Here is a 27,440-nt window from a genome sequence, read left to right as displayed (position 1 = left end):
TTATTAACCCTGGGCGGAGTTGCGTTACACGATACTCCGCGAGGTGAAAAAAAACTCCGCCGCGCTAAGTGAAGCTCCGCAAGTGGCGGAGCGCGATAGAAATATGCTGTTCATGGTAATTTTCAGTGCCGGATGCTTGTCCGCACTGTGCAATCATCGCGAACGGCACCATGCACAGCGCCTGTAGGCGCTGCTTTCCTTTCTGCTGCTCAAGTAGATTTTTACTCGAGCAGCAGCTTTCTCAACCGAACGGGCAGTTTCTCAACATGAGCGGTCGCAAGCATATGCGACAACTCGCAATGAGAAACCTGACCCCCTCACCCCCCCTCCCCCCTGCATTGAGAAATCTTGCTGGGAGGTTATTTTCCACACTTGCGCTCGCCAACTTGATGTTGACGATCGCGATTGAGGAAAAATGGCGCTGGGAGGTGGATTTTCCTCGCTCGCGCTCGCCAACGTGACGAACATGAGCGAGGAAAAAACTCTGCTCCGCTATGCAGAGCGGAGTTTTTCGGAACTCAGCGAGCTACGCGTAACGCGGAGTACGGAAAACTCCACAAACTCCGCGAGTGGAGCGGAGTTCACCGCCCAGGCTTAGTAATTATGCAGTTTTGCAGCTATGGCTTTACTGCATAATTATGGATTTGATGCATTTGCCACATAAGCCATCAGATGCTGAATAAACTGTAGTTTTTAACAACAGTTCAAAAGTTACTAAAAGGATGGCAACATGCGCTGTTGTGTAGTGGAAGACCCTTCACAAAGGCTGACTGGTCACCATTCTGTTGTTTGCTGCTATATGTGAGTGTTAAACTCATACTAATGAGGTGTAAATTATGCTTACATAGTAAGTGTAAAAATAAGTAATAATATTGCAAAATGTGCCTCATTATGCCACATAATTTTGTCCTTCTGAGTCGCATAATTCCAGTGTTCCTGCTCTTAACTTTTTGCCCTCACCTAAATAGCCCTAGTGACTCTCATCAATTACACCTACACCACTGCTCACACATGTACATGAATGACACAGAGATCCTACATAAATAGTAAAGGAGTCCTGAGAAACACCAATAGGGTGTAAACTGCATTAAAGAAGTGCCGAACTGGATGAAATTCAACTTGCTCTCCATTAAAAGGTCTGGATATCAAAATCCCATCCTGCTTAAGGGCCTTGTAGACCCTTTCATTCAAACTGGCTCAAATGGGTCTCTTTCAGTGTCCAGCACGTTTACAATTAGACAGTTATGTCGAACAGTCAATCAATCAATCAACAGGGCTTGTAAAGTGAGGCTTTTCACACCAGGGGGTCTCCGGGTGCTGTGGAGTGTGAGCGATCCTCGATCTGGGAGGATTGGCAGTAGAAGAACCAGATCTTCAGCTGCTTCCTGAATTCCTTCAGAGAAGGGGTGGTACGCAGGTGGAGGGGGAGGTTATTACAGGACATGGCGGCGAGGTAGGAGAAGGAGTGGCCCCCGGATCGGCAGATGCGTGGGATTTGGGCTAAGGCGAGAGAGGCGGAGTGGAGCACTCTGGTCGGTCAGTGGAAGGTCAGGCGGTTGTTGATGTAGGTGGGCCCAGTATTCTGAAGGGCTTTGTGGGCATAAGTGAGGAGTTTGAAGAGGCATCTTTCCTGACTGGGGAGCCAGCGGAAGGCTCTGCGGTGAGGGGTGGCGCTGATCTTCTGGGGTGGTTGGGATGAGTCTCGCCGCCGAGTTCTGGGTGTTTGGGAGGTGGTTGAGGAGTTGTTTTGGTGGTTCAGGCACAGAGTATGTTTTCGTAGTGGAGTCTACTGGAGATGATGGCCTAGATAACAGTCTTCCTGGTTAGATGGGGGTCCAGCGGAAGATCTTGCAGAGGGTGTGAAAGCTGGCAGCGGAGATGGCATTGATCTGTTGTTTCATGGTGACTTGAGAGTCCAGGATGATTCCAAGATTGCATGCGTGATCTGACGGGGTGGGTGATGGGCCATGGGTGGAGGGCCAAGGGGAGGGCTTGGTTCTGAAGATGATGACCTTGGTCTTGTACAAGTTGAGTCTCAGGCAGTTGGTTTTCATCCATGTGGAGATGTTGGTCAAGGTGGTTTGGAAGTTGAGTCTAGTGGTGTCTGGGTCTTCTGAGAAGGAGAGGACGAACTGGGTGTCGTCGGCGTAGGAGATGATGTTGAGTCAATGGGTGTGGACAATGCTACATTAAAGTCTTTTGGTGCAGAGGCGAAGGGTGGAAGGAGGATGCGCTGAGTTCTTCCAAAGAGGAATGAGGTGATCCAGTCGAGAGCCTTGCCTTGGATGCCTATGTGGTGGAGTCTGGTGATGAGAGTATGGTGGGAGACTGTGTTGAAGGCTGTCAAGAGGTCGAGGAGGTAGAGAGCCGCTGAGCTGCCTTGGCTGAAAAGGCATCTGATGTCATCCGTGGCTGAGATCAGGGCAGCCTCGGTACTGTGGTTTGGTCGGAATCCTCACTGGGAGGGGCCGAACAGGTTGTTTTCTTCGAGGAAGTTTGGGAGTTGAAGGTTGCTGGCCTTCTCCGAGACTTTGGCGGGGATGGGGAAGAGCAAGATGGGTCATATTATTTTAGTTTGCTGGGTTTTGGTGATGGTTGGTGTTAACCTCTACTTGGGCGGTGAGGGTTTCTTTCTTGTTTTCCTTGAGCCAGCTGTCTATGGTGGTCTTGAAGGAGTTGTGGCTTCTGAGAGTCTTCTTGGTGCACATAGTCTTTTCAGCTTCTTGCAGTTGTGTTCGAGGGTCAGAAGTTTGGAGGTGAACCAACTGGCTTGTTTGGTGGTTCTTCCTCCGTGAGTGCACTTTTCAGGTGAGGTCTGGTTTCGTTCAGGGTGGCAGTCTAGAGGGGTTTGGTGACTTCACTCCAGTTGCGTCCAAAGAAAAGTGGGGTGCCTTGTGGGGGCTGCCAATGGTCAGTCGATGGAGAAGTCAACAATCCTGTGGTCTGTCCAGGTCAGCTCGGTGGTGCTGGAGAAGTTGGGGTCCAGGGTGTGTCCTGCACTGTGAGTAGGGGCGGTGACCTGTTGAGCAAGGCCAATGATGCTCATGATTTTGAGAAGTGATGTGGTATTGGAGTCATAAGGGTTTACGAGGTGGAAGTTGAGGTCACCCAGGAATATGTAGTGATTAGAGTCTATCGCTAGAGGGGAGATGAAGTCTGGGATGGCATTGCAGAAGTTGGAGCCTGGAGGTCTGTAGGCGAGGGTTCCTCTGATGGTGGTTGTGGCGTTGCGTTTGATCTGAAAGTTGAGGTGTTCCCTGATTGATGTGGTGTCGTCATCTAGGGCAGTACAGTTGAGGGAGTCTTTGTGGATGATTACAATGCCTCTGCCTGGTTTGTTGGGGCGGTTGCGGTGGATCATCTTGTATCCTGGGGGCTTAGCGGGGGGCTTAGCGGTGGCGATGTCGGATGGGGGGTGAGCCAGTTTTCGGTGACAAACATCACATCCGGTGTGAGGGAGGTTAAAGTGTCCCATAACCTCCATGGCGTGCTTGCAGAGGGACCTGACGTTTAGTAAAGCGCAGTGGAGCTGAGGTCTTTGGAGGGGTGTCCGAGGCAGGTTGGTGGTAACTGGGGTTCTGACATTGCAGGAGAGGCGTTAGTGGAGGCAGGTTTAGGGTCCTTTGGGGAAGGGGGAGAATTGATGTAGCAGCTGTTATCACGTGGCTTGCGCTCGTGGCTCTGGAGTTCGCTGGCAGAGTAGCGATGGTGGGCTGTGGGACATGGGGTTCTGGCACTGGGCGCAGTCCATGCATAGACAGGTGCAGACGGGCTTGCCTTTGAAATGACTTTGGTACACCCGCTGCGAGGGGCCATGCAGCACAAGCGCAGTGACCTCCTTTAAGTAGTCCTGGGGAGGTCACTGCGCTTCCACTGCATGGCCGCGTGCAGCAGGTGCCATGAAGGCGTTCCAAAGGCAAGCCCGTCTGCACCTGTCTGTGCATGGACTACGCCCAGTGCCAGAAGGGGCGGGAGGATGCCATGAGGAACTAGAGCAAGCCGGTAGAGCTGGGATAGGGACAGGGCAAGAATCCGAACACGGACTGGGCGAAGGCGAGCACAAATGCAATCACAAGAGCAAAATAAACAGTAATACCAAAACACACAATGCAGGCAGAATGGGAAAAGGCAGCGGTGGCTGAAGAGACCGGGGCACGAAAAAATCGTGAAACATGCAGCCTTTACGTGAATGGAGAAAGTAAAGCGATAGTTATGGAATTAAACAAGGATTACAATGGATTAAAATGGTTTATTCAATTTATGATGGAGTCTGCGGAATATATTTTGAATTGGCTCTACGATTGGTGGATGGAGTGTCACGGCACTCCAAAGGTTATGACGTTACTCACTCGTGCTTTAGGAACAGGGCACAACACCCAGTCTGTGCGCAAACATTTTTGCCTATGAGCATGTAGCAAAAATGGACTGTTAACTAGACAGGTGTGCGTTGTATCACTTTACACAAACAGCAACTTGTCAGCTTGACTTTTGTTACACGGCAATTCTCCGATCACCCATATGGGCTCATTGATGAATATGCAAAGCATCGGTAATCCCACTCTCGACCCCTTTGCAAAGCACCGGGGCTGATTCACAAAGGGCCTCCGCACTCGTGGAGGAGACCCCACAGTCATAATAGAGGCCCGCATTTGCGGCGGGACCTCCGCAAAGGGTAACGGCAGTAGAGAGGCCATGTCACCAGTGAGGGACCCCCGCCAGGGATATGGGCCCTCTGCAACGAATGCGGAGGCCTTTTCGGTATCGGGACCACAGTGAAGAGGCTCTTGGGTGAATGCAGCACTGTACAAGACCAATGAATGCACAGATGCCCGTACTGACCATAGCTGCAGGACACTTGTAGATCCGCAATGATCCGGAGAATGTTGTTCATCTGGTTCGACCTCTGTTCGTTCTCCAAGATGCTCCCAGAGGCCGGGTACGCAGAATCAATGTAGATGATATCCAGAAGATAAATTCCTGAAAGAGAAAAAAAAAGCGACTGTTAAAATTAAAGGAAGGACTTTTAGTTTTCTATTTTGCATAGTTTAAAATATTGAAATTGTTGAAAGGACATGAACACACTGGTACGCCGGAACACACTGAGCCAGATACGCTAAATCTTCCTAAAAGAGACGTTTCAAGTTGACCCAGTTCACATGACAAGAAATGCATCCAGCCCAATGTTTTTATTCTTAGCATTGTTACTTCAAATTGTTGTTTCTGACTTGAAATGATCCCATTTATAGTGACTACAAAGAGCATAGTGCCTAGAAAAGACTTGGTTGAGCTACTGACACTTGGAGCCCGATTAAGAGTGAAGAAGGGGCACCTGTAGAGATTCTGGGTGACTGAAATTTTCATTACCAGGCAGTCTCTAACATAATTCCTCCTATCTCAAGGAAGACCCCATGGAATAGAGAATAACTATGTCAGCCGGGCTAAATCGGGCTGAGTCCCAAATGGAATTTCTAGTTCCTTGGGGTTCAATGCAAACATTTACCACCTGTTCTGAGCAGAGAGCAAAATAGCTGTGAGGTGGTTGGTGTGGGGCAAAAAGAGGAAAATGGATGGGGAGGTTGGGCAAGGAAAGGGGAGGTTGGGCAAGGAAAGGGGAGGGGGCAAGGAAAGGGGACGGGGGGCAAGGAAAGGGGAGGGGGCAAGGAAAGGGGAGGGGGCAAGGAAAGGGGAGGATGTTCTCTGGAAGGGACAATAATTACATAGTCTCACTGCGCCTTGGTGGAGGGTCGGACAGGGTCCTTGGACTGAGACCAGGCTTGCACTGCAGTCCATTCTCAATGGGAGTTTATTTGCCTGGACTGACCTCACCGGCCACACCACAGCCTTCCCCTTAGTCCTTGACATCCTCAATAAACTGAAGACCTGGCTCTTTCTTTAGGTCCTTCTAGGCCCCCCGAGGATCTTCTCTCAAGCCTCTGGGTACCCTTACTGCTGAGTTGTGGTACGTACAATTAAACATGACAGACTTGATTTCTCAGGTGGTATAATCAGGTCTTGTGTTCTTGCACCCATGAAATACATGAAAGGGATCACCAGGCCACCTATAATGGTGCAGAATGGAATTCCATTACCCACAACTTGTAACTGGGGCCCTAATAGACCAGAGAAACCTTCATCCAAACATCTCCACCTCACAAAAGGCAAAAAAACTTTTGGCACTTCTGATTCTGCACATTAGTGTACAACTGTGAGCAGAGAATTTAGTGAGGGCAGCAGAAAAAGACACAGCTGGTATCAAATTTAAATTGATCAATTTTATTTCCACTGCTTATGAAATTTGCTTACTGCAAAGGAAATCACAGCAGCATTATCCTGCTGGAATGCAGGGGGCACTTGTATGATGGTCTCAAAGAAACAGGTCCATATTAAAAGATGGACAACAGACGTAAAAATATAGATTGCCAAAGCATCAAATAATTCCTACTAGAGTTAAATTCCCTGCTGTAGGACAGGGTCAATTTACTATTCTAGCTAATCTTGGGATAAGTGGTTGATAGCAGGACAAGATGCAGGAAACAAATGTATAGGTATAATGTGTAAGTAGATCTTTACATTTGTTCAGTTTTTTGGCAAGCCTATATTTTTAAGTCTGTATTTGTTAAGTCTAGATTTTATAAATACCATGATTTTTGACTCTGTGGTTTCACAGGCTACCCTTAGGAACACCTCTACATTCAGTAAGGCTCATGCTTTTTTCCTAATCAACTGAAGAGATAGCAGTTAGAGGGGTGGCTAAATGAGGCAATTTATCAGATAATCCTTAGGATAACTATATGAAGTGTATCTTTAGACATGCTAAAGTCTACCCTAGGTTGTGGCTGGAATCAGACATAGAAAATCAACCCTTCCAGCTCAAACACAAGGCAACAAGGCTATCTTACTACAAAGAGTCCATGCCGCTGAATGCTATGGCCCTGCCCTACCGGTCCCTTCTTTTTCTCATTGTTCTCTCCACTCATCCAAAACACAAATCCCATTTTCCTCCATTTTTATTGTCACTTCACAATTTTGGAATAGTATTACCAATATCTCACCAATGGTATATTCATGGCAGGGAATTTGTAAAAGTGAATACAAATCTGACAATCTGAAATGTGTTACATCTCTGGTGTTTGCTAAGAGGGGAGCTCATCATCCATCTGCATAGGAAGTGACATCACTGCATTCTCCATCATCCACCTTCACAGGAAGTGACATCATTGATTTCACATTAAAAGGGTATGTATAAGAAGATGCCAAGCAAAAGGATATTATTTCACATCATCTATCTGTACACTCTCCGCCATCCCCTGCAATCCCACCCCCACCTGGACCCTACTTAATGGCAGCCGTAGAGTGGACATGCAGCAGACGCATGCAGATGTACTTAAGGTACAGCAAAGACATGTCCATCTGTGTCGTCCACTCCTGGACCGTGCCTAGCACCAGGAAACCTGGTCCTCCGCTATCTTGCTGTGCTTCCTCTGAGAGCTCAACACCAAACGGAGGCTCTTCTTGTTTCGTCCGTTACCGTGATTGGGATCACGCTTACTTGCGGCTTTACTTTTTCGCCTGAAAACACTAAGAGTGAACGAATTGACAATTTACTGGAATCTCCTTTTAAGAAAACGTAAGCATATTAATAAACAATCATCGGCATGGAATGGATTAGAAACATGACTGTGACAAAGTTTAATCAGCCATGAAGAAGTCCGGCAACGGACGAAACGCATTGGCTATCTGGCTCTCTGCCTTTTAAAAAAAGAAAACTAAATAAATAATTGAATTGAAGTGAAGAGCCTCAGTTTGCTGTTTCTTGGGAAAACAACTAAATATTTTATATTCAATAAGATTATTATTTTTACTGATTCAAACAATGTGTTGAACTCTTGAAGGGTGCAGACCAAATTCTATGTGTATTTTGTCAAGGGAATTGGGTTTTCTCTATTCCTTGTTATGACCGTATAGGGATTACGTTCCTGGTACTAGTACCTTCTGTATAGACTTAAGTGTGGTATTCTAATAGTGGTGCAGGCGGATTTGCCTTAATCCCTAAATTGTTGCTGAAGCCAGCAACTATGACCTTGTCAGACCACAACCGTGTCAGTTTCAGCAGATCCATCCCACACCACCACAGACTAACCACCAACGGACCCACCTGCTGCAGCTAGAAAAGCATTACAATGGAGAACCAGGCTTCAGCCCTCTCGCAGCATTGGCTTGAGCAGGCAAGAATCTTGCCGAAACCCATCAAGAACCTTAATAGCTGGATCACTGCATGTACCAACAGCCTGGCTCCCCTCAAAGCAAGAGCTGGACCACAGGCCAGCTGGAACACAGAAGAACAAGCAACTGGAGCTCAAATGTAGAACAAGTCAAGATACCACGTATAAAGAAATCTTCAAATCCATCCTAATACGCAACCACCAGCAGATATAGAACACCAATCACACAGCTCTTGCAGACAACTGAACAAATGGCACCGCCTTCTGCCACCCACAGCAACATAATTCCCTCATTAGACCTTTGCAACAAGCTCACTGAATTCTTCTATACCTAAATCACCTCCATCACACCCGGAGATTGAACTCTGACCTTGTGGCCCACCATCATCTGTGGAATGTCTTAAAGGTTCACAAACTCAGCCCCATCCTCTTCCATGCAAAATGATCCCTCGGGCCAACGTAATCTATGCACAGAACATCAATGTCCTCTCCTATGCTGATGAAACGCAACTCATACTCTCCCTCTTGGACAAGACCCCCAACACAAGAAACAGGTTCACTGCCTGCATGACCGAAGTCGCTATCTGGATGAAAGCCAGCTGTCTAAAGCTCAACACCGACAAGACAATTAGCGATCTTTGGCAAGAACACCTCATCAAAGGACTCCAACAGGTGGCCAGCCAAACTCGGACCCACACCCAGCCAGGAACAGAATCATCACCTTGAAGGTGCTGGGGAAGATCTTCAAATAGCTCCAAAGTAACACCATACGTCACTCACACCCTACTTACTAGCAAGTTGGACTCCGGGAACATACTGTATGCTGGGACCATCAGGCAACTCACCAGAAGACTATAAACCAACGGGACCAGAAATTGTCAGCCAGACTCATCCTCAATGTCCCACACAGAGCTCAAATAAACCACACCTCTGAGAGCTCATTGATACACAAACGCCCTTATTTTAAACTCCTCACACACACTTGTAAGGCATTACACAACAAGACACCTGCACTCCGCAGAACTACTATTCTCTCACATCCCACACATACACAGACCCAGATCAAGAAGACTGGTACTCTCTTACATCCCTCCTAAAGTGTGGGAGGACTTCCCACTCCACATCAGAGCCTCCTCTTGTCTTCTTGAATTTCGGGTTAATCTCAACACCTTCCGGAAAATGAATATTTCTACTCACATTGAGATTTAGACAGGATTGACAAGTGCAGTGAACTAAATAGAACAACAGTTTCCTGGTAGAGAGACACATTATTTTTGAAAGGTTGACGACATGTTTCAACTAATGTGGATAATGAGAACAAAGGCATCCTTAGTTGTAAAATATGCATTGTCTTTCAAAGGTTACAGCAATCTCGTGAGAGCGCTTCTCCATTAATGTGGGAAACACATTTCATCTTGGAACATGAAAATATATTAATTCCTTTGACTTGTGCAGGCTTCTCTCGTTGGCAGCTTTCTTGCCTTGGTGGCTGATCTATTGCAGCACTACCAGCGAAAAGGGTTCATTTTTAAATGTCAGTTGGCACAACCCAGTACGTGATGGGTGTCCATCAGTTGGATCTGTTGTAAAAGAATTCCAGTAGCCGTAGGGTAGGTTATTGGAAGGTTTAATGGATCTTGGTTACAAGTAGATAAGATGATAACTAAGCTGTTAAGTAAGCCCCACCAGGAACAGCCTCCTTGCTGCTCAGCCCACACACTTCAACTGACACACTCCACCACACCAGACACTCACGCATGTATGACGGTACGACGCGTACCGTCACAACGCGTGCTTTAACAACGTGTCCCTTACAACGCAAGTCGTTACCACGACTTGCGTTGGGGGCGTGGATTGAGAATAGTATAATTTACTATTCTAACACCAGTCCCCGTGGACACTAGGGAAGGTGTTGGAATAGTAAATATACTATTCTTAATCCTCTAGCGCCCTCCAGCGCAAGTCGTGGTTACGACTTGCGTTGTAATGGACGCGTTGTTAAAGCCTTGTGGAGTAAAATCCGCGTGGGAAAGGATGTTTCCCGACACTCACTCATTCCATGAAATCACCAAGCACTCCAGCATTCCACCACACCACATTCATACTGCCTGAGCTGTGATGTATTCCTATAGGTTCTGTATCGATCCCCCTATTCCTGACCCTGTTCTGGTTAACAAGTTAACTAGCAGCCATCCCATGATGCAGAAACCGTTATCTGATTAAGCTACACCACGGCACAGGAACGTGTTATCTGATTAGGTCATAACGCTTGCCATCTAATTAGACAAGCAATATTCCTCCAGCCCCTGATAAGGCATACGGAGTTCTCAAAACAAATCAAACCTATGACAACCTGGGAAAAACCCTGCGGCCATTGTTTTGATTTCACCGAGAACTTCAGCAAAAGAATGTGCTAACGACCAGCTCATATGACATCCTTATTGACGTATCTATGTCCATCCTTACGTCAATCTCGGCACCTTACAGGTATAAATATTACCGGTATTGCCTTAAGCAAACACACGCGGTGGTGACGAGATCGGAGCAGCCAGACTTGCCGAAGCCCAGAGCAGAGCAGACCCCGCTGGCGCAGCCCCGCCTTCCTGACGCGCTGAGAACGAGACGCTGCTTTCTCCTGCCGAGAAATCCAGCTCCGGCGCTTCTGAGCAGCCCTCGCAGGCAGCTTGGAATATCGAGACCAGAGACGAGAGATACCATCCCTCATTCATCCTAAATTCCAGGTACAGAACTGAATAACCCCTTGCAGAGAATTCTTGAGTCAGTCACTTGGCAAAACAAACTTAACTTAAACTGCTACTTTCTATTCCCGCCCACGTATTAGGCTCAGGTCAGGTACACTGGGGTAGGCGTAGTTAGAAACACCAGTTGAGTACGATTAGTCAAATGTATATGTGTATGTATCTATTTTATCCATTTTAAACCACCTTATGGCTAGAAACCATATAAATGTTTTTACAGTATTATTTTATACTTCTGCTTTTATTGTATGCACTTTACTTAACCATAAGTATTGCGATAATATCGATTCATTTCTCTTGTATGAGAAAAGAGACTGATCAATAAATACCATCTTTTTATTGAACACGCCCGTCTCTTCCTTTTCTCTACAATCTGGTGAGACTAAGAATGCACGTACTGACTGAGTAAAATAAGTTGTCTTTTGTTTTCACACGACTCTAGAGATACACTCTTGATTAGGGGAGAGCAAAGTTGTCATGTTCTATGGTTGTCAGAAACTAAATCCCTTCTTGTCTATCCAGGGAGGTTCAACTCCTCCTTGCCTATTCGAGAAAGTTTCTAGTGAACTCTGAGCTAGCTGGCAAACCCAAAACTTTAAGTCTAATATCGACAATAGAAGACCTAGTTAACGTCTGGTCTAGGCCTATACTATTGAAGGTATTATTCCAATGCGCAGAGCCTATTGGGATAATAGGAACTACACTACAGAGCAGCAGGAACATCGTACACTGGGGAGTATGCTTTAAGATACAATACATCTCCCGTCTTTAAATATATACACAATAAAAATGACGATTGAAAATCACATAGGACTTAAGATATTAAATGGTGAAACAGCCTCAATACAATAAAAATCACAGTAGTGCAGGACTTCAAGGACTGAAGCCGCAACGGGAGAGTAACGTGGTGAAACACTCGCATCCTCAATCAGGTGTAACACAGTGAAACACTCGCATCCTTACCCACCCCCTTGTGCATTCACTACTTGCACACCTGATGGGACCGAAGTTCTCAGGTAAAACATCAAAGGGTACATGCCCCCACAACGCATTATAATAAACTTCCCATTTCAGAATGCTGAATACTTGAAAATACTGAATTGAGAAAGTATTCCACAAAATAATTATTTGGTAAAAAAGCTTAAATAAATGCCCATTTATTTGAGAGCACATCTGCTAATTTTTAAACCCCTCGGTTCAACACTTGAGAAGGATGTAACAAGGGTTTATGATAGGGAAGAATTAAAATTTTCTTTGATCCCTATCATGATCTAGAAGGATAAAGAGAATTTAGGCATCATAATAGAAGCCTTCACCTGGCAGTAAAGGGGCCAGCAGCCAAGTGGAAGCTTCCCCACCATCATGAGAAACCCAGTGGTGGCAGGCATGAACTCCTTCTGTTGAGAAATTCTTGTCAACAGCTGCAGTCTGTCTGTAATTGTCAGCTGCTGGTGGGCTGATGGCACCTAATTTGCATGAAGAATGTTTGTACACCAATACGGTGCATCTGGCATTCTAACTGCATTTATCGCTTCTTTCTGTCTTTATGTTTTCTGTGGATACTGGGTCTCGTCAGAGACACCCAGTAGTGTGGTGATGCTCTGGGGACCCTATTCTCCTAATTTAGGAGGCCAATGAGGCTAATCCCTTTTGCAGTGCACCACACTTTCGCCTTTTCTGACTGATTACATTGTTTCCCGGGGATCCTGAGAAGAGCTGGTTTTAATGTGTATGTGTGAAAACAATCTTCTTAAACCCTTTTTTCGCTATCTTGTCCAAAGGGAGATCATTTTTGCAATCTATATCTGCAAGGGCTTTGTGATCTCAAGGATACCATCACCACCAGTGTTGGGTGATTTTAACATTATGAAGGCCTTCATCTTTACATACCGTCCTCAATTTAAGGAATTTTAATTTAAGCTCATGCCTGCAAGATTGCCGATACAGGGTTCCTCTGGCCACACTGCACGCGGTGTAATATGCTTGGTGTTGGATTCAGTACTCTTTACAACTGCTGACTAAGCCTGGACAGAGTACGCGGAGTTCCACTATGCGGAACTCTGTGAAGTGCAAAAAAACCTCTGCCGCGCTACAGGAAGCTCCGCGAGCAGCGGAGTGTGTTACATAAATGCCGTTCACAGTGATTTTTCTGTGGCAGGCGCTTGTCCGCACTGTGCAATCATCACGAATGGCACCAGGCACAGCGCAAGTGGGCACTGCTTCCTTTTTGCCCCTCAAGTACATTTTACTCGAGCGGCAGCTTTCTCAACGCGAACGGACGGTTTCTCAGCGCGAGTGGTCACAAGCATACGGGGCCCCTTGCAATGAAAAATCTGATCGCGTTGAGAAATCTTGCAGGGAGGTTGATTTTCCACACTCGCACTCGCCAACTTGATGTTGACGAACACGAGCGAGGAAAAAAAACTCTGCTCTGCTATGTGAAGCAGAGTTTCTCGGAACTCCACGAGCTTCGAGTAATGCGGAGTGCAGAAAACTCAGTAAACTCTGCGAGCAGAGCGGTGTTCACCGCCCAGACTGACTGCTGACCTGCCCAAGTGCACAATTGCTGGCCCTTGCTTCAGCGACAGGTTGGATTGGATTTGCTTTTGAAAACTGGCGGAACAAAACAAAGAAAGGGTGAAACAAGCTTTCAACAGCAAGAACACCTTTAGGCCTGAATCTAGAAAACCCAACAGCACAACAAAGCAGTTGTATATGGCAATAATATTAAGGGGGTCCATTATCTCACCGTTGCAATAGCTGAATCTCGAAAAGACAATTAAAAATTACTAGGAAATATTTTTATGAGCACTTTGTCAATTAAGATTGACGAGAAATGTGCCACTTTTTAGGGCTCATTAGTGTCTGATTTAGATACTTCAATATTTGTAAGTAGTGTTAAATCCTACACTGGGTTCTATGCTGGTGGTGAATCCACATTCGGAATACAGTCTGACATATGTTATGTTAATATGTTATGTTAATAACATTTATTAGGCGCAACAGCTGCCCCAGCAAAGGGGCGTCCTGGCGCCAGATCATGTACACAACACAACAGATCCGAGCTGAAAAGAGGAGAATTTCAGATCACAGGGAGAACAAGTGAGTTTTAATGGCCCGTCTAAAAAGAGTCAGACTATTAAGGGCGCGAATGTGCACCTTTGGCTAACATAGGTCCTCCCAAGAAGCCACCAATAGAGAATGTATCCCTTTCTCTACAAATTATTGGATTTTTATGTTACCCCCCAAATTAAATCAGACCCTCAGACCACAATGTTGTATCAAAATCAAATGATACAAACCCCATCAGCACATAATTCAAAATGATTTAAGTGTTGTAAATTTAAGTCATCAAAAGGGAGGCATTAAAAAACACAAGACCACAAATCAAATAACTAGAAACATGGAGATTTCGAGAGTGGGTCAGTGGATATTAAAAGCAAAGTTTGCTAATCCAACAGACAGGAATCCTGTGAAATGAACAATGTACTAAGACATTTTGCCCAAATTCCAGATTGTCAAAACCAAGAAAAAGCACCAATATCAGAGTTTGGGCATCAACCACACTAGCCTGAAGGCTGTGGACCCTTATCTAAAACAGGCAGAAAGGAGTTGGGCTAGGTGTGGCGGGACAAGGTGTTGGGTGAATAAAGAGGTCCGAGGCAGAAGCATGTACCATGTACAAGCCAGAGAGAGCTCCTGCTCCCAGTTGCCCAGGAGCACAGGGGACCAAGGGAGAAATATCTCATTGGTGGCCTCCATCCACTGGGGTAATGTGGGTCAGTGGGATGAGCCCCAGAGGCAGAGCTAAAGGGACTCATTGTGAGTTGTACGGAAATGGCAGAGCTCTAAGGGGGTCATTGTGTGTTGTCCGGAAGTCGCAGAGCTCTACGGGACTCATTGTGAGTATTCCAGAAGTGACAGAGCACTAAGGGACTCATTGTGAGTATTCCGGCAGTGGCAGAGCCCTAAGGGACTCCTTGTGAGTATTCCGGAAGTGGCAGAGCTCTAAGGGACTCCTTGAGAGTATTCCGGAAGTGGCAGAGCTCTAAGGGACTCCTTGAGTATTCCGGACAGAAGTGACAGAGCTCTAAGGGACTCATTGTGAGCTGTCCGGAAGTGGTCGAGCTCCATGAGGGTCATTGTGAGTTGTCCGTAAGTAGCAGAGCTTTAAGGGGCTCCTTGTGAGTATTCCAGAATTGGTAGAGCTCTAACGGACTCCTTTTTAGTATTCCAGAAGAAGCAGAGCTCTAAGGGACTCCTTGTGAGTATTTCGGAAGTGGTAGAGCTCTAAGGGGCTCCTTGTGAGTATTCCAGAATTGGTAGAGCTCTGAAGGACTCCTTGTTAGTATTCCAGAAGAAGCAGAGCACTAAGGGACTCATTGTGAGTATTACGTCAGTGGCAGAGCCCTAAGGGACTCCTTGTGAGTATTCCGGAATGGGCAGAGCTCTAAGGGACTCCTTGTGAGTATTCTGGAAGTGGCCGAGCTCTAAGGGACTCCTTGTGAGTATTCCAGAAGTGGCAGAACTCTAACTGACTCATTTTGAGTTGTCCGGAAGTGGCAGAGCTCCAAGGGGTTAATTGTGAGTCGTCCAGAAGTGGTAGAGCTCTAAGGGACTCCTTGTGAGTATTCCAGAAGTAGCAGAGCTCTAAGGACTCCTTGTGGTTATCCGGAAGTGGCAGAGCTCTAAGGGACTCCCTGTGAGTATTCCAGAAGTAGCAGAGCTCTAAGGGACTCCTTGTGAGCATTCTGGAAGTGGCAGGAGTCTAAGGGACTCCTTGTGAGTATTCCAGAAGTGGCAGAGTTCTAAGGGACTCCTTGTGAGTATTCCAGAAGTGGAAGAGCTCTAAGGGACTCTTTTTGATTCGTCCAGAAGTGGCAGAGCTCCAAGGGACTACTTGTGAGTTGTCCGGAAGTGGCCGAGCTCTAAGGGAGTCATTGTGAGTTGTCCGGAAGAGGCAGAGCTCTAAGGGACTCATTGTGAGTATTCTAGAAGCGGTAGAGCTCTAAGGGACTCCTTGTGAGTATTCCAGAAGTAGCAGAGCTCTAAGGGATGCCTTGTGAGTATTCCGGAGTTGGCAGAGCCCCAAGGGACTCCTTGTGAGTATTCCAGAAGAAGCAGATTTCTAAGGGACTCCTTGTGAGTATTTCGGAAGTGGTAGAGCTCTAAGGTACTCCTTGGGGGTATTCCGGAAGTAGCAGAGCTCTAAGCGACTCCTTGTGAGTATTCCAGAAGTGGCAGAGCTCTAAGGGACTCATTTTGATTAGTTCGGAAGTGGCAGAGCTCCAAGGAACTCATTATGAGTATTCCGGAAGTGGCAGAGCTCTAAGGGACACATTGTGAGTATTCTAGAAGTGGCAGAGCTCTAAGGGACTCCTTGTGTGTATTCCCGAAGTGGCAGAGCTCTAAGGGGGTCATTGTGAGTCGTCCAGAAGTGGCAGAGCTCTAAGGGACTCCTTGTGAGTATTCCGGAAGTGGCAGAGATCTAAGGGACTCCTTGTGAGTATTCCGGAAGTGGCATAGCACTAAGGGACTCCTTGAGTATTCCGGACAGAAGTGACAGAGCTCTAAGGGACTCATTGTGAGTATTCTGGAAGTGGCAGAGCTCCAAGGGACTCATTGTGAGCTGTTCGGAAGTGGCCGAGCTCATGAGGGTCATTGTGAGTTGTCTAGAAGTAGCAGAGCTCTAAGGGGCTCCTTGTGAGTATTCGAGAATTGGTAGAGCTCTAAGGGACTCCTTGTTAGTATTCCAGAAGAAGCAGAGCTCGAAGGGACTCCTTGGGAGTATTCCGGAAGTGGTAGAGCTCTAAGGGGCTCCTTGTGAGTATTCCAGAATTGGTAGAGCTCTATGGGACTCCTTGTTAGTATTCCAGAAGTAGCAGAGCTCTAAGGGACTCCTTGTGAGTATGTATTCTGGAAGTGGCAGAGCTCTAAGGGACTCCTTCTGAGTATTCCAGAAGTGGCAGAACGCTAACTGACTCATTTTGATTTGTCTGCAAGTGGCAGATCTCCAAGGGACTCCTTGTGAGTTGTCCGGAAGTGGCAGAGCTCTAAGGGACTCCTTGTGAGTATGCCAGAAGAAGCAGAGCTCTACGGGACTCCTTGTGAGTATTTTGGAAGTGGTAGAGCTCTAAGGGACTCCTTGTGAGTATTCCAGAAGTAGCAGAGCTCTAAGGGACTCCTTGTGAGTATTCCAGAAGTGGCAGAGCTCTAAGGGACTCTTTTTGATTTGTCCAGAAGTGGCAGAGCTCCAAGGGACTACTTGTGAGTTGTCCGGAAGTGGCCGAGGTCTAAGGGAGTTATTGTGAGTCGTCCTGAAGTGGCAGAGCTCTAAGGGACTCATTGTGAGTATTCTAGAAGTGGTAGAGCTCTAAGGGACACCTTGTGAGTATTCTAGAAGTTGGCAGAGCTCTAAGGGACTCCTTGTGAGTATTTCGGAAGTGGTAGAGCTCTAAGGGACTCCTTGGGGGTATTCCGGAAGTCGCAGAGCTCTAAGCGACTCCTTGTGAGTATTCCAGAAGTGGCAGAGCTCTAAGGGACTCATTTTGATTAGTCCGGAAGTGGCAGAGCTCCAAGGAACTCATTGTGAGTATTCCGGAAGTGGCAGAGCTCTAAGGGACACCTTGTAAGTATTCTAGAAGTGGCAGAGCTCTAAGGGACTCCTTGTGAGTATTCCCGAAGTGGCAGAGCTCTAAGTGGGTCATTGTGAGTCGTCCGGAAGTGGTAGAGCTCTAAGGGACTCCTTGTGAGTATTCCGGAAGTGGCAGAGCTCTAAGGGACTCCTTGTGAGTATTCCGGAAGTGGCAGAGCTCTAAGGGACTCCTTGTGAGTATTCCGGACAGAAGTGACAGAGCTCTAAGGGACTCATTGTGAGTATTCTGGAAGTGGCAGAGCTCCAAGGGACTTATTGTGAGCTGTCCAGAAGTGGCTGAGCTCCATGGGGGTCATTGTGAGTCGTCCGGAAGTGGCGGAGCTCCAAGGGACACCTTGTGAGTATTCCGGAAGTAGCAGAGCTCTAAGGGTTTCCGTGTGAGTGTTCCAGAAGTGGCAGAGATCTAAGGTACTCATTGTGATTTGTCCGGAAGTGGCAGAGCTCCAAGTGTCTCCTTGTGAGTTGTCCGGAAGTGTCAGAGCTCTATGGGACTCCTTGTGAGTATTTCGGAACTGTTAGAGCTATAAGGGACTCATTGTGAGTATTCTAGAAGTGGTAGAGCTCTAAGGGACTCCTTGTGAGTATCCTGGAAGTGGCAGATCTCTAAGGGACTCCTTGTGAGTATTCCAGAAGTAGCAGAGCTCTAAGGAACTCCTTGTGAGTATCCTGGAAGTGGCAGAGCTCTAAGGGACTCCTTGTGAGTATTACAGAAGTAGCAGAGCTCTAAGGGACTCCTTGTGAGTATCCTGGAAGTGGCAGAGCTCTAAGGGACTCCTTGTGAGTATTCCAGAAGTAGCAGAGCTCTAAGGGACTACTTGTGAGTATGCTGAAAGTGGCAGAGCTCTAAGGGACTCGTTGTGAGTATTCCAGAAGTGGCAGAGCTCTAATGGATTCATTTTGATTTGTCTGGAAGTGGCAGAGCTCTAAGGGACCCCTTGTGAGTATTCCAGAAGTGGCAGAGGTCTAAGGGACTCCTTGTGAGTATTCCAGAAGTGATAGAGCTCTAAGGGACTCCTTGTGAGTATTCCAGAAGTGGCAGAGCTCTAAGGGACTCCTTGTGAGTTGTCCGGAAGTGGCAGAGCTCTAAGGGACTCCTGGTGAGTTGTCCAGAAGTGGCAACGCTCTAAGGTACTCCTTGTGAGTATTCCAGAACTGGCAGAGCTCTAAGGGACTCCTTGTGAATTGTCCAGAAGTGGCAGAGCTCTAAGGGACTCCTTGTGAGTTGTCCAGAAGTGGCAGAGCTCTAAGGGACTCCTTGTGAGTATTCCAGAAGTGGCAGAGCTCTAAGGGACTCCTTGTGAGTATTCCAGAAGAAGCAGAACTCTAAGGGACTCCTTGTGAGTATTCCGGAAGTGGCTGAGCTCTAAGGGACTCCTTGGGAAGAGGTGTGGCGCCGCGGCCAGGGCGACTGACTCCGGAAGCTGGGGATCACGGTTCGATCCCTGGCACCGGCGGCAGATTAGCCCAGCACCATGTGACTCTGGGCAATAGCTTGCTTAATCTTCCCGACGGCCCCCAGCGCCTAGAGACCCTAACGGGTGATTGTGCGCTTTACAAATGTGGATTATTATTATTATTGTGAGTTGTCCAGAAGTGTCAAAGCTCTAAGGTACTCCTTGTGAGTATTCCGGAAATGGCAGAGCTCTAAGGGACTCCTTGTGAGTATTTCAGAAGTGGCAGAACTCTAAGGGACTTCTTGTGAGTATTCCAGAAGTGGCAGAGCTCTAAGGGACTCCTTGTGAGTTGTCCAGAAGTGGCAGAGCTGTAAGGGACTCCTTGTGAGTATTCCGGAAGTGGCAGAGCTCTAAGGGACTCCTTGTGAATTGCCCAGAAGTGGCAGAGCTCTAAGGGACTCCTTGTGAGTTGTCCAGAAGTGGCAGAGCTCTCAGGGACTCCTTGTGAGTGTGATGGAAGTGGCAGAGCTCTAAGGGACTCCTTGTGAGTATTCCAGAAGTGGCAGAGCTCTAAGGGACTCCTTGTGAGTATTCCAGAAGTGATAGAGCTCTAAGGGACTCCTTCTGAGTATTCCAGAAGTGGCAGAGTTGTAAGGGACTCCTTCTGAGTATTCCAGAAGTGGCAGAGTTGTAAGGGACTCATTGTGAGTATTCCAGAAGTGGCTGGTGCATAACACAGCAGAACCTCACATTTTCCCCTCAGGGTTCCGCTCATAAAAGCAGTTGGAAATGCAGGTGAGAATGGGAAATTACTTGGGTATTGGCCTTCGGAGTACTGATTTCCCAAGTAATGCCTCGTTACGTAGTGGATTCTCAGGGTACTAATACCGCACTCATGATAAAAGACTCAAGAGTAAGACACAAGTGTTAAAATTTTAGTAATACTAAGGCAACCCCTCACACAACCTTTATCTTCTCCCCCAACATAAACCATATAATTCTCTCAATATTCACCCATGACTACTCCCCTTTCCCAACTCCATCATGTGCCCCAGGAAAAGATATCAAAGGCACTTCCTGCAATAATTCAACCCTTTTCGTGACCCTTACGGCCATCTAACACTCACATGAGGTCAATTTTGTAGTAATGTATTTTACTCCTGTCTTAACCTAACACTGAAACCTTGTATTTTTTACAATATAGATATGCAAATAGTTAGATTTGGAACTACATATGTAACTTGTTAGCATGCTCAGCCTTTCTTCTGTACCTTTGTAACTGTATATATGTAACTTATTAGCGTGTTTAATGTATCTTGTGTACTGTATGTAACTTACCTAGTTCTTTTGTAAAGCGCTCTGACACCTTTGGGTAAAGTTCGCGCTATATAAAACTGCATTAAATAAATAAATATGGATGAAACCATATTTACTTAATTCCCTATCAGTCACACAAGCAACAAGTTTGGGTCAAAATATAGGAGCTCTGTCTTTGCACAGGTGCAAACCTTTCCCTGTTATGACCCTACCAGCTCCCAGATGTGTGCTTCACGTCATAGAGCCAGACAGGATGGACCATTGCGCGGCAGGCTGCACGCGCGGGCTCGCAGCCCTCGCGCGGATGGGCTGCCATTACCTTTTGTTGACTCGCATGGATTCCACCCTTGAGTCCAACCGCTCTGTGTGCCAAACGTGCTGCAACCACTGATGTGCGGTCTAGACTGAGGTCTCCTAAACAACTCAACTGACAATGCATTCTTGAGGCAAAGGCGCCTACAAGCAGCCTCATTGGAGCATCCAGACAGAACGTGAGCTGCCAATGTTTGCTTGTGCACCCAGACTGAAGCACAACAAAAGTAAATACACAGAGAGCTGAGGACCTCTATTTGTCCAAGCAGGAATATGACAAATTATGTCGAGTTAAAATGTGAACACACACACACACACTAATCCACTGTTCTATGTTGTTGGTTCAGTAAAATATTAACTGTGTGGCTTGCTACCGTTGTCAAATAGATTTTGTCTGTTGGGTCAAAGGATTGCTGTAATCACAATATTATTATATATTTTTTGTGTTTATGAGACAGAGCGAGAAAGGAGTTTGTGAGTAGTGTAACAAAAAATGATGCCCCACCTGCAGAATGTGATGAGGGGCCCCTGAGTCTACCATGTCTCACAGATATAGATTGACCTAGCTGGGGGGCCCTTGAATGGTAAGGGGTCTCTTGAAGGGTTGGGGGCCCCTTACCTTTATAAGTCCCTTACTCCATAAGACTTACCCCCAGATTCATCAAAGTCCCGTTTTGCAAGTCCTTAATAGCGATTATTAAGGAATCGCTATTAAAGACTCGCAAAACGGGAGTCATGTAGAAATCGCAATAATTATAGCGATTTCTACTGCCTCCTTATTTGCGATTCGCTAATTGCTAATCGCAAATAAGGAATGGCATTCCCATTCATTCCTATGGGCTTAAGGGGCCCATAGGAATGAATGGGGAGTCATTCCTTATTTGCGATTAGCAATTAGCGAATCGCAAATAAGGAAGTGATTTCAAGGGTGCCAGGGTGACCAAAGGACACCCTGTAGCACCCCTGAAATGCTCATGTACACTGGTGTTGCGCACACACATGTCCAAAGGACATGTGTGTGTGTAACATACAACTTAGAAAAATGCACAAAAGTGCATTTTTATAAGTATTCGCTATTTACCACGAAGTCAGACTTCGCGGTAAATTACGGACCCAGACTGCGAAATCGCAATTTTTAAATGGTTCATGAATTGCATTTAAGGAATCTTTAATTGAGATTCCTTAAATGCAATTATTCGCAAATTTGCGATTTCTACAAATGCGATTTTTGCATTTGGGATGATCAATCCCAATGCAAAAATAGCGCTCGCAAAGGGCCAGATTCTCAGAATCTGGCCCTTTGCAAGCCGTTTTCGGCTTGATGAATCTGGCCCTTAATTACAGATGTGGGGTGAACTCGGTCCTGGTAGCTGGCAGCAAAGGTACCTAAACACACACTTGTTTGGAGCCAGGCTGAGGGGACATTTCTGCATGGGTGTGTCCGAATAGCTCCATGAACCCCTTGGGATGTCAATGCCCTGGGTCCAGCTCGCCCTTGCCGAAGGGTGTCCCTGCTGATTTATAAAGGATTCATTTCACTTGCCTGTGGAGCACTCCTCCATGAATTCACACGTGCAACATGCATTGCATAGGTAGTCGATTCCCCTTTTTAACGGTACAATAGAAGCAGTACTTAATTTGAGCCAGTGGTTTCCGGTACTCGGCACCATCACTTAATTGTCAACACCAACGCCTGGCGCTGTCTATCTAATTTAAAGATGAGCACAACAACAGTTGTTTATTAATTCAAAATAGATTGAAAATGATTATTACCTGCCACCCAAGCCATCCTTGTAGCGTGGGGCACCTGAAATAGTCTGAATTGCCACACTTGTAGGAGTGTGAAGGTTAGTAGTTGTGTTGTTACCATTACTGGTAGCGCTGACAGGGGCAATGTGTGGTGCAAGCTGCAGTGGCCTCCTGACGAGTGCTTATTTTTTTACAAATTAAGCATTGAACGGAAAGGAATTCTAAGGAATGCTCCGGTCCACACAGTATTACGCAACTGGGACTCTCTCCCGTCCCCGCGGCTCCGGGAATTCCTAGGGATAACCATTCCCCCCCGACTCTGGCGCTTTCAGATATCAAAGGGACTTCAAAGAGGATTAGCCAGGGGCTTCTAACAGCTTAAAAGTTGTGGCCACACCACCATGGGTTCCAGAGTGCTGTGCTACTCGCCAGAAAAGCGCTTCAACTCCCATCGAGGGTAACAAAGTGCTATATGAATGCAAATCTTTCTTCCCATTTTATCCCTCCGCTATCCTTCTCACTCCAAATAATCTGACTAAATATCCACCACTGAAATCACTTCATATTACACCCTATTAATTCACCACTAATCCTTTATGGGCTTCCTGAATAGCGTGCGTCAACAAGCGCTATATAAATACAAACCTTTTTACTCCTCTATCCTTCTGCTATCATTCCAAATCCAAATAACTGACTAACCTATCCACCACTTAAAATGTACTTGCATGTTTCACTATACTAATTCAACACTAATCCTCTATGGGTCCCGGAGTAGCGTGCTACTCGCCGAAAAAGCGATTCAACGCCTCGTCAGGGGTAGTAAGCGCTATATAAATGCAATTACAACACAATACAATACAATTCTTTCTCACCGTCATGCCATGTTAAAATCAGGTTGTGTGTGCCCCTTCATTCTAATGTGGCCGGTGGGGCAGGTAGCTGGCAGCCTGATCCAGTATTCCAGGATGCCACTATTCCCGCCTCCATCCCAACCTGAAACGAGCAGCTGTGCGGCAAAACCAGGGATGGATCGGGGAACCAATAGCAGCCCTGGAAAAAATGCTCAAATCAGCTCCACTCCCTTCATCTCCTCGCGCAATCTATTTATCTTCAGTTATTTTCTCTCTCCATCTCTCTTCTCCCTCTGATCGCTTCCTCTCTACCCCCCTGCCCCTGTCGCACTCTCTCCCTCTAGAAGCCACATCTGGCTGCTGAAACTAACCTCAGGAGCTGAGGAGAGTCAAGGGCACCAGCAGGATCTCGAGGCCCGCCTCCAAGGGAAATGCCCGGTGGAATAGAAGACCTGTCCGACACTGGGCGGAGCCTAGCTAGACAGAGGCATCAGGCATCCAATGATAAAACAGCGCCAAAGATGGAACACAAAGGGATGTAAGCCAGGTGTTAGTTACCCTGTGCACAAAGGGTCCAGTTTACAAATGAATTTCCCAGGTTTATGAAAGACATATGCCAGGGGTAAGACGCCTGTGCTTAAGTGTATAAAACAGCTGTTCAGTCTGAAACTGTGTGTAACTTAAGTACTTAGAAGATTTACCTCAGTTAAACTTGAGGTTAACCAGAGAGTATGGGGGTAGGTGGGGGAGTATTTCAAGAACAAAATAAACAAATGCCATAAACTAAATTAATTTTCCAGACTTCCCAGCTCACCTAAATTACACTTGAAATGTCCAGGAGTAATTGCTGCATAAAGTGTGGGGAAAGGAATGAATTACAAGGTGGGTTGATGTGAGAGTGGAGGGCTGTTAAAGTACAAATGTCTCAAATTTCCTTTTGGTACAAGTGCGTTTAATGTGGTGCATAAAATACACACAACGTATGGCGCAGGAAACAGGTGTAAGAAGTTGTATCACATTTACCATACATGTGTTCCTTTGGGACAGTGCGTCACTACTCTTGATGTGGTGGGGAAATGTAGCAAGTGTAACTTCAACATCTCACATAGTCACAGTTTCAGAATGGCCTAGATTAAAACAGTCTTTGTGAATCAGGTTCAAAACTCAAAGGGGACAATTCACAAAAACAGAAAAAAGACTTAAATTATACTCAATAAATGTACATATAGAAAGACAGAAAAAAGACTTAAATTATACTCAATAAATGCACAATTCACAAAAGTACACTGAATACTTGTCAGTGTCATCTGCAAGTGCTTAAACTAAACTAAACATTCTTTACTCATAGGCAAGTCCCACGTGGTTGCGTTAATGTGCATCTCCTGATTCCGAGAGGTTGTCGTAGGGGTGGTCTGGGGCATGCACGGTGCAACGGGTGAACATCCACAAAGTGGTGACTTTGAGGGCATTCAAAAAGCCTAGGAAATGCATTTACCACACTGCAGCCCTAAATCGCACCAAAAAGAACCAGACATTTAGGTGCACGTAGAGCAGTGTAGTGCAGGGCACTGATGTCTTCTGGTCTACCTTTAGGAAGAAATTACATGGACGGAAACACAATAACATTTTGAGGGGAGCATTAGCAAAAAGAAATCATTTGCGAACATGTATTCTACAAAATTTAGAGGTGTATGTCGACTCTCAAAAAGATTTCACCTCCTAAACTGAGTGGATTCAGTTGTGGGACACTGGAAATGGAACACAAACACCAAAGGTGATAAAAGGGAGAGGAAACAGGAAAAAAGACTTTGGCTTACCTCCCAAGTAACAAAAAGCAGACACCGTACTTTAAAGAAGTCCTAAACAAATACATTAGACCCATCCTGATATTCTATATTAATATTACAGATATGTATACAGGAATCTTACTGGGAAACGTATATGTGTTTGCTTATTTTGCTTATTTTGCGCCTTGTACTAAAATCTTATCCATATATCTGAGACATTGGCGTGTATATAGGGTCTTGACTGAAATCATGGTGTTCTTTAATTAACAATGTTAACAATGCTTATAATATGAGGTTTCAATACACAATCTCTTTTACTCAATTACAACACGTTGCATTACTGACTAGAATATTTGATTTTGGAAATAGGTACTTTCTAAGGTTCACCAAAACCCTAAAATAGTAGTGCTTCCCCAGTGGTACATAACCGTGTAAGTGTAACTGCAATTACATTATATTACCACTGTGGTCACCTCTGATCAGGGAGCTATGATAGGCTCTACGTAAACATGTATTGAAGTACAGAGTGCCAAAACATGTCATGTGATTCCTGTGGTGTGGTTTGACTCTACAACCGGTCGTGGTTGATAACACTGAAACACGAAGGCAATGGGTCAAATGTTTGCAAAAGTCTCAGATAGTGGCAGTCATTGGGGCCGCATTCCAGTCCATCTTTTTTTTGCGCATTATGCCATTTAGCAAGGAACCAGTTGCATGCCAATCAAAACTGGTCCTGCTCCAACAGGAAGATCCCTGCCCACTCAACTAGACCTGGTCATTCGCAAATAGAAACACAAGTAACCCCAGACTGGTTTTAGCCTCTATGGGTCTCATCAGTGAGGTGCAGCTCGAGCCCTTTGTCACAATAAGCACAGGACTCAGGTCCAGGCACAACCTCCACCCTGAAGACATCACACTGACACACCAAGATGATGGGTGGCATGTTAGCAAAAATCACAGCTACTGGTGATACCTCACAGCCACATTCCAGTCCATTGTTTTCTTAGACTGACCAGTCACGGGTCTCCAGCTCGAAGTGCCTCAAAACCCATGCTGCATCTCACGGTGAGGTCTAACGAGGCTGGAATTGGTCTGTGGTGCTTGAATTCCCACCTGACCAGTGAAGGAAAAACAATGCCTCATATTGGCAGAAAAAAATATTGTAATGTGGTCTCCAACAACATCAACTGTAAAAAAAAAATGTAAGACTTCTTTGATTGATTACTACAAAGTCATCTTTGTTTCCAACAAAATCCATCTACCTAACAGCGGGCCCGTGCCCTGCCTTATGCCCTAGCTCGGAACAGCAGTTCACGACCTTTGAGCAAATTGCGGAGGTTACTACTCTCCCTTTAATCCAGTCCTTGAAATCTGGCTCTCCCGCCGATCCGTGTCCAGCCCGGGTGCTCTCGGAGGTGGCGGAATTAGTCTGTACTGAGATCACGCAGATTGTGAACCTCTCTCTGGCTACGGGCGTGGTTCCTACTGCTTGGAAACAGGCTAAGCTCCTGCCACTCCTGAAGAAACCAGGACTGGACTGGACGGCCCCTGGGAATTATCGACCAATTTCCCTCCTACCGGCACTCACAAAGATCTGTGAGAAGGTGGCATTTCGACAAATAGAGAGCTTTGTTGAAACCTCCAACGCCCTCCACCCGGCCCAATCGGGCTTTAGGGCTGCTTACAGCACCGAGACAGCCCTATTGGAGATGAGCGAGGCTATTCGGGACTGTTTAGACAGAGGTGGCAGAGCGGTCCTAATCCTTTTGGACCTCTCTGCCGCGTTCGATACCGTCCCCCATGAGCTTCTTCTTGGCCGGCTGGTTGATATAGGCATTGGAGGGGTTGTGTTAGACTGGCTGTCCTCCTTCCTTTCTGACAGGACCCAGCAGGTCTGGCTGCCTCCCCATGCCTCTGAGCCTAAACCTCTGCTTACAGGTGTCCCGCAGGGCTCCACCCTTAGCCCCTTACTGTTCAATGTTTACATTACTCCTCTGGTTTATCTAGCAGAACAGTTCGGGGCTAAGATCATAGGGTACGCAGATGACACCCAATTGCTGTTCACCTGGCCAGATGATAACCTTGATACATCTATAGTTCATCTGTGTTTGTCCTCTGTATTTCGCTGGCTGGCGAAGGCCCAGTTGAAGTGCAATGAGGACAAATCTGAGGTTCTCTTTTATGGCTCCTTTCCCCCCTCGTTCATGAGCACTGTATGGCCTCCTGACATTCCAGGCCCGAAAGAGATGGGGAGACCTGCCAAGAATCTTGGCATCTGGTTCGGAGAGGATTTAAGATTCGAGCACCACATTAAAAAACTCTCTGGCACCTGTTTTCCGACTTTAAAAATGCTCCGCAAATTCTTTCCTCTGCTCCCAAGGGAGGCTAAGGAGT

The 27,440-nt window shown here is 46.4% G+C and overlaps 1 protein-coding gene across 1 annotated transcript in view; it reads right to left on the bottom strand.

The window, feature by feature from the left end:
• The window catches only part of RALGPS1 (Ral GEF with PH domain and SH3 binding motif 1), a 1,636,862-nt gene that overhangs the window by 579,162 nt on the left and 1,030,260 nt on the right, over positions 1-27,440 (bottom strand). The window contains exon 10 of the mRNA XM_078646110.1: positions 4,840-4,977. Coding sequence (XP_078502236.1) covers positions 4,840-4,977 — 138 coding nt within the window. The remainder of the gene's footprint in view (positions 1-4,839; positions 4,978-27,440) is intronic.

This window comes from Lissotriton helveticus, chromosome 5_1 (assembly GCF_964261635.1).
Source record: "Lissotriton helveticus chromosome 5_1, aLisHel1.1, whole genome shotgun sequence".
Taxonomy (NCBI): domain Eukaryota; kingdom Metazoa; phylum Chordata; class Amphibia; order Caudata; family Salamandridae; genus Lissotriton; species Lissotriton helveticus.
This window is presented reverse-complemented; position numbering and strand designations above follow the sequence as displayed.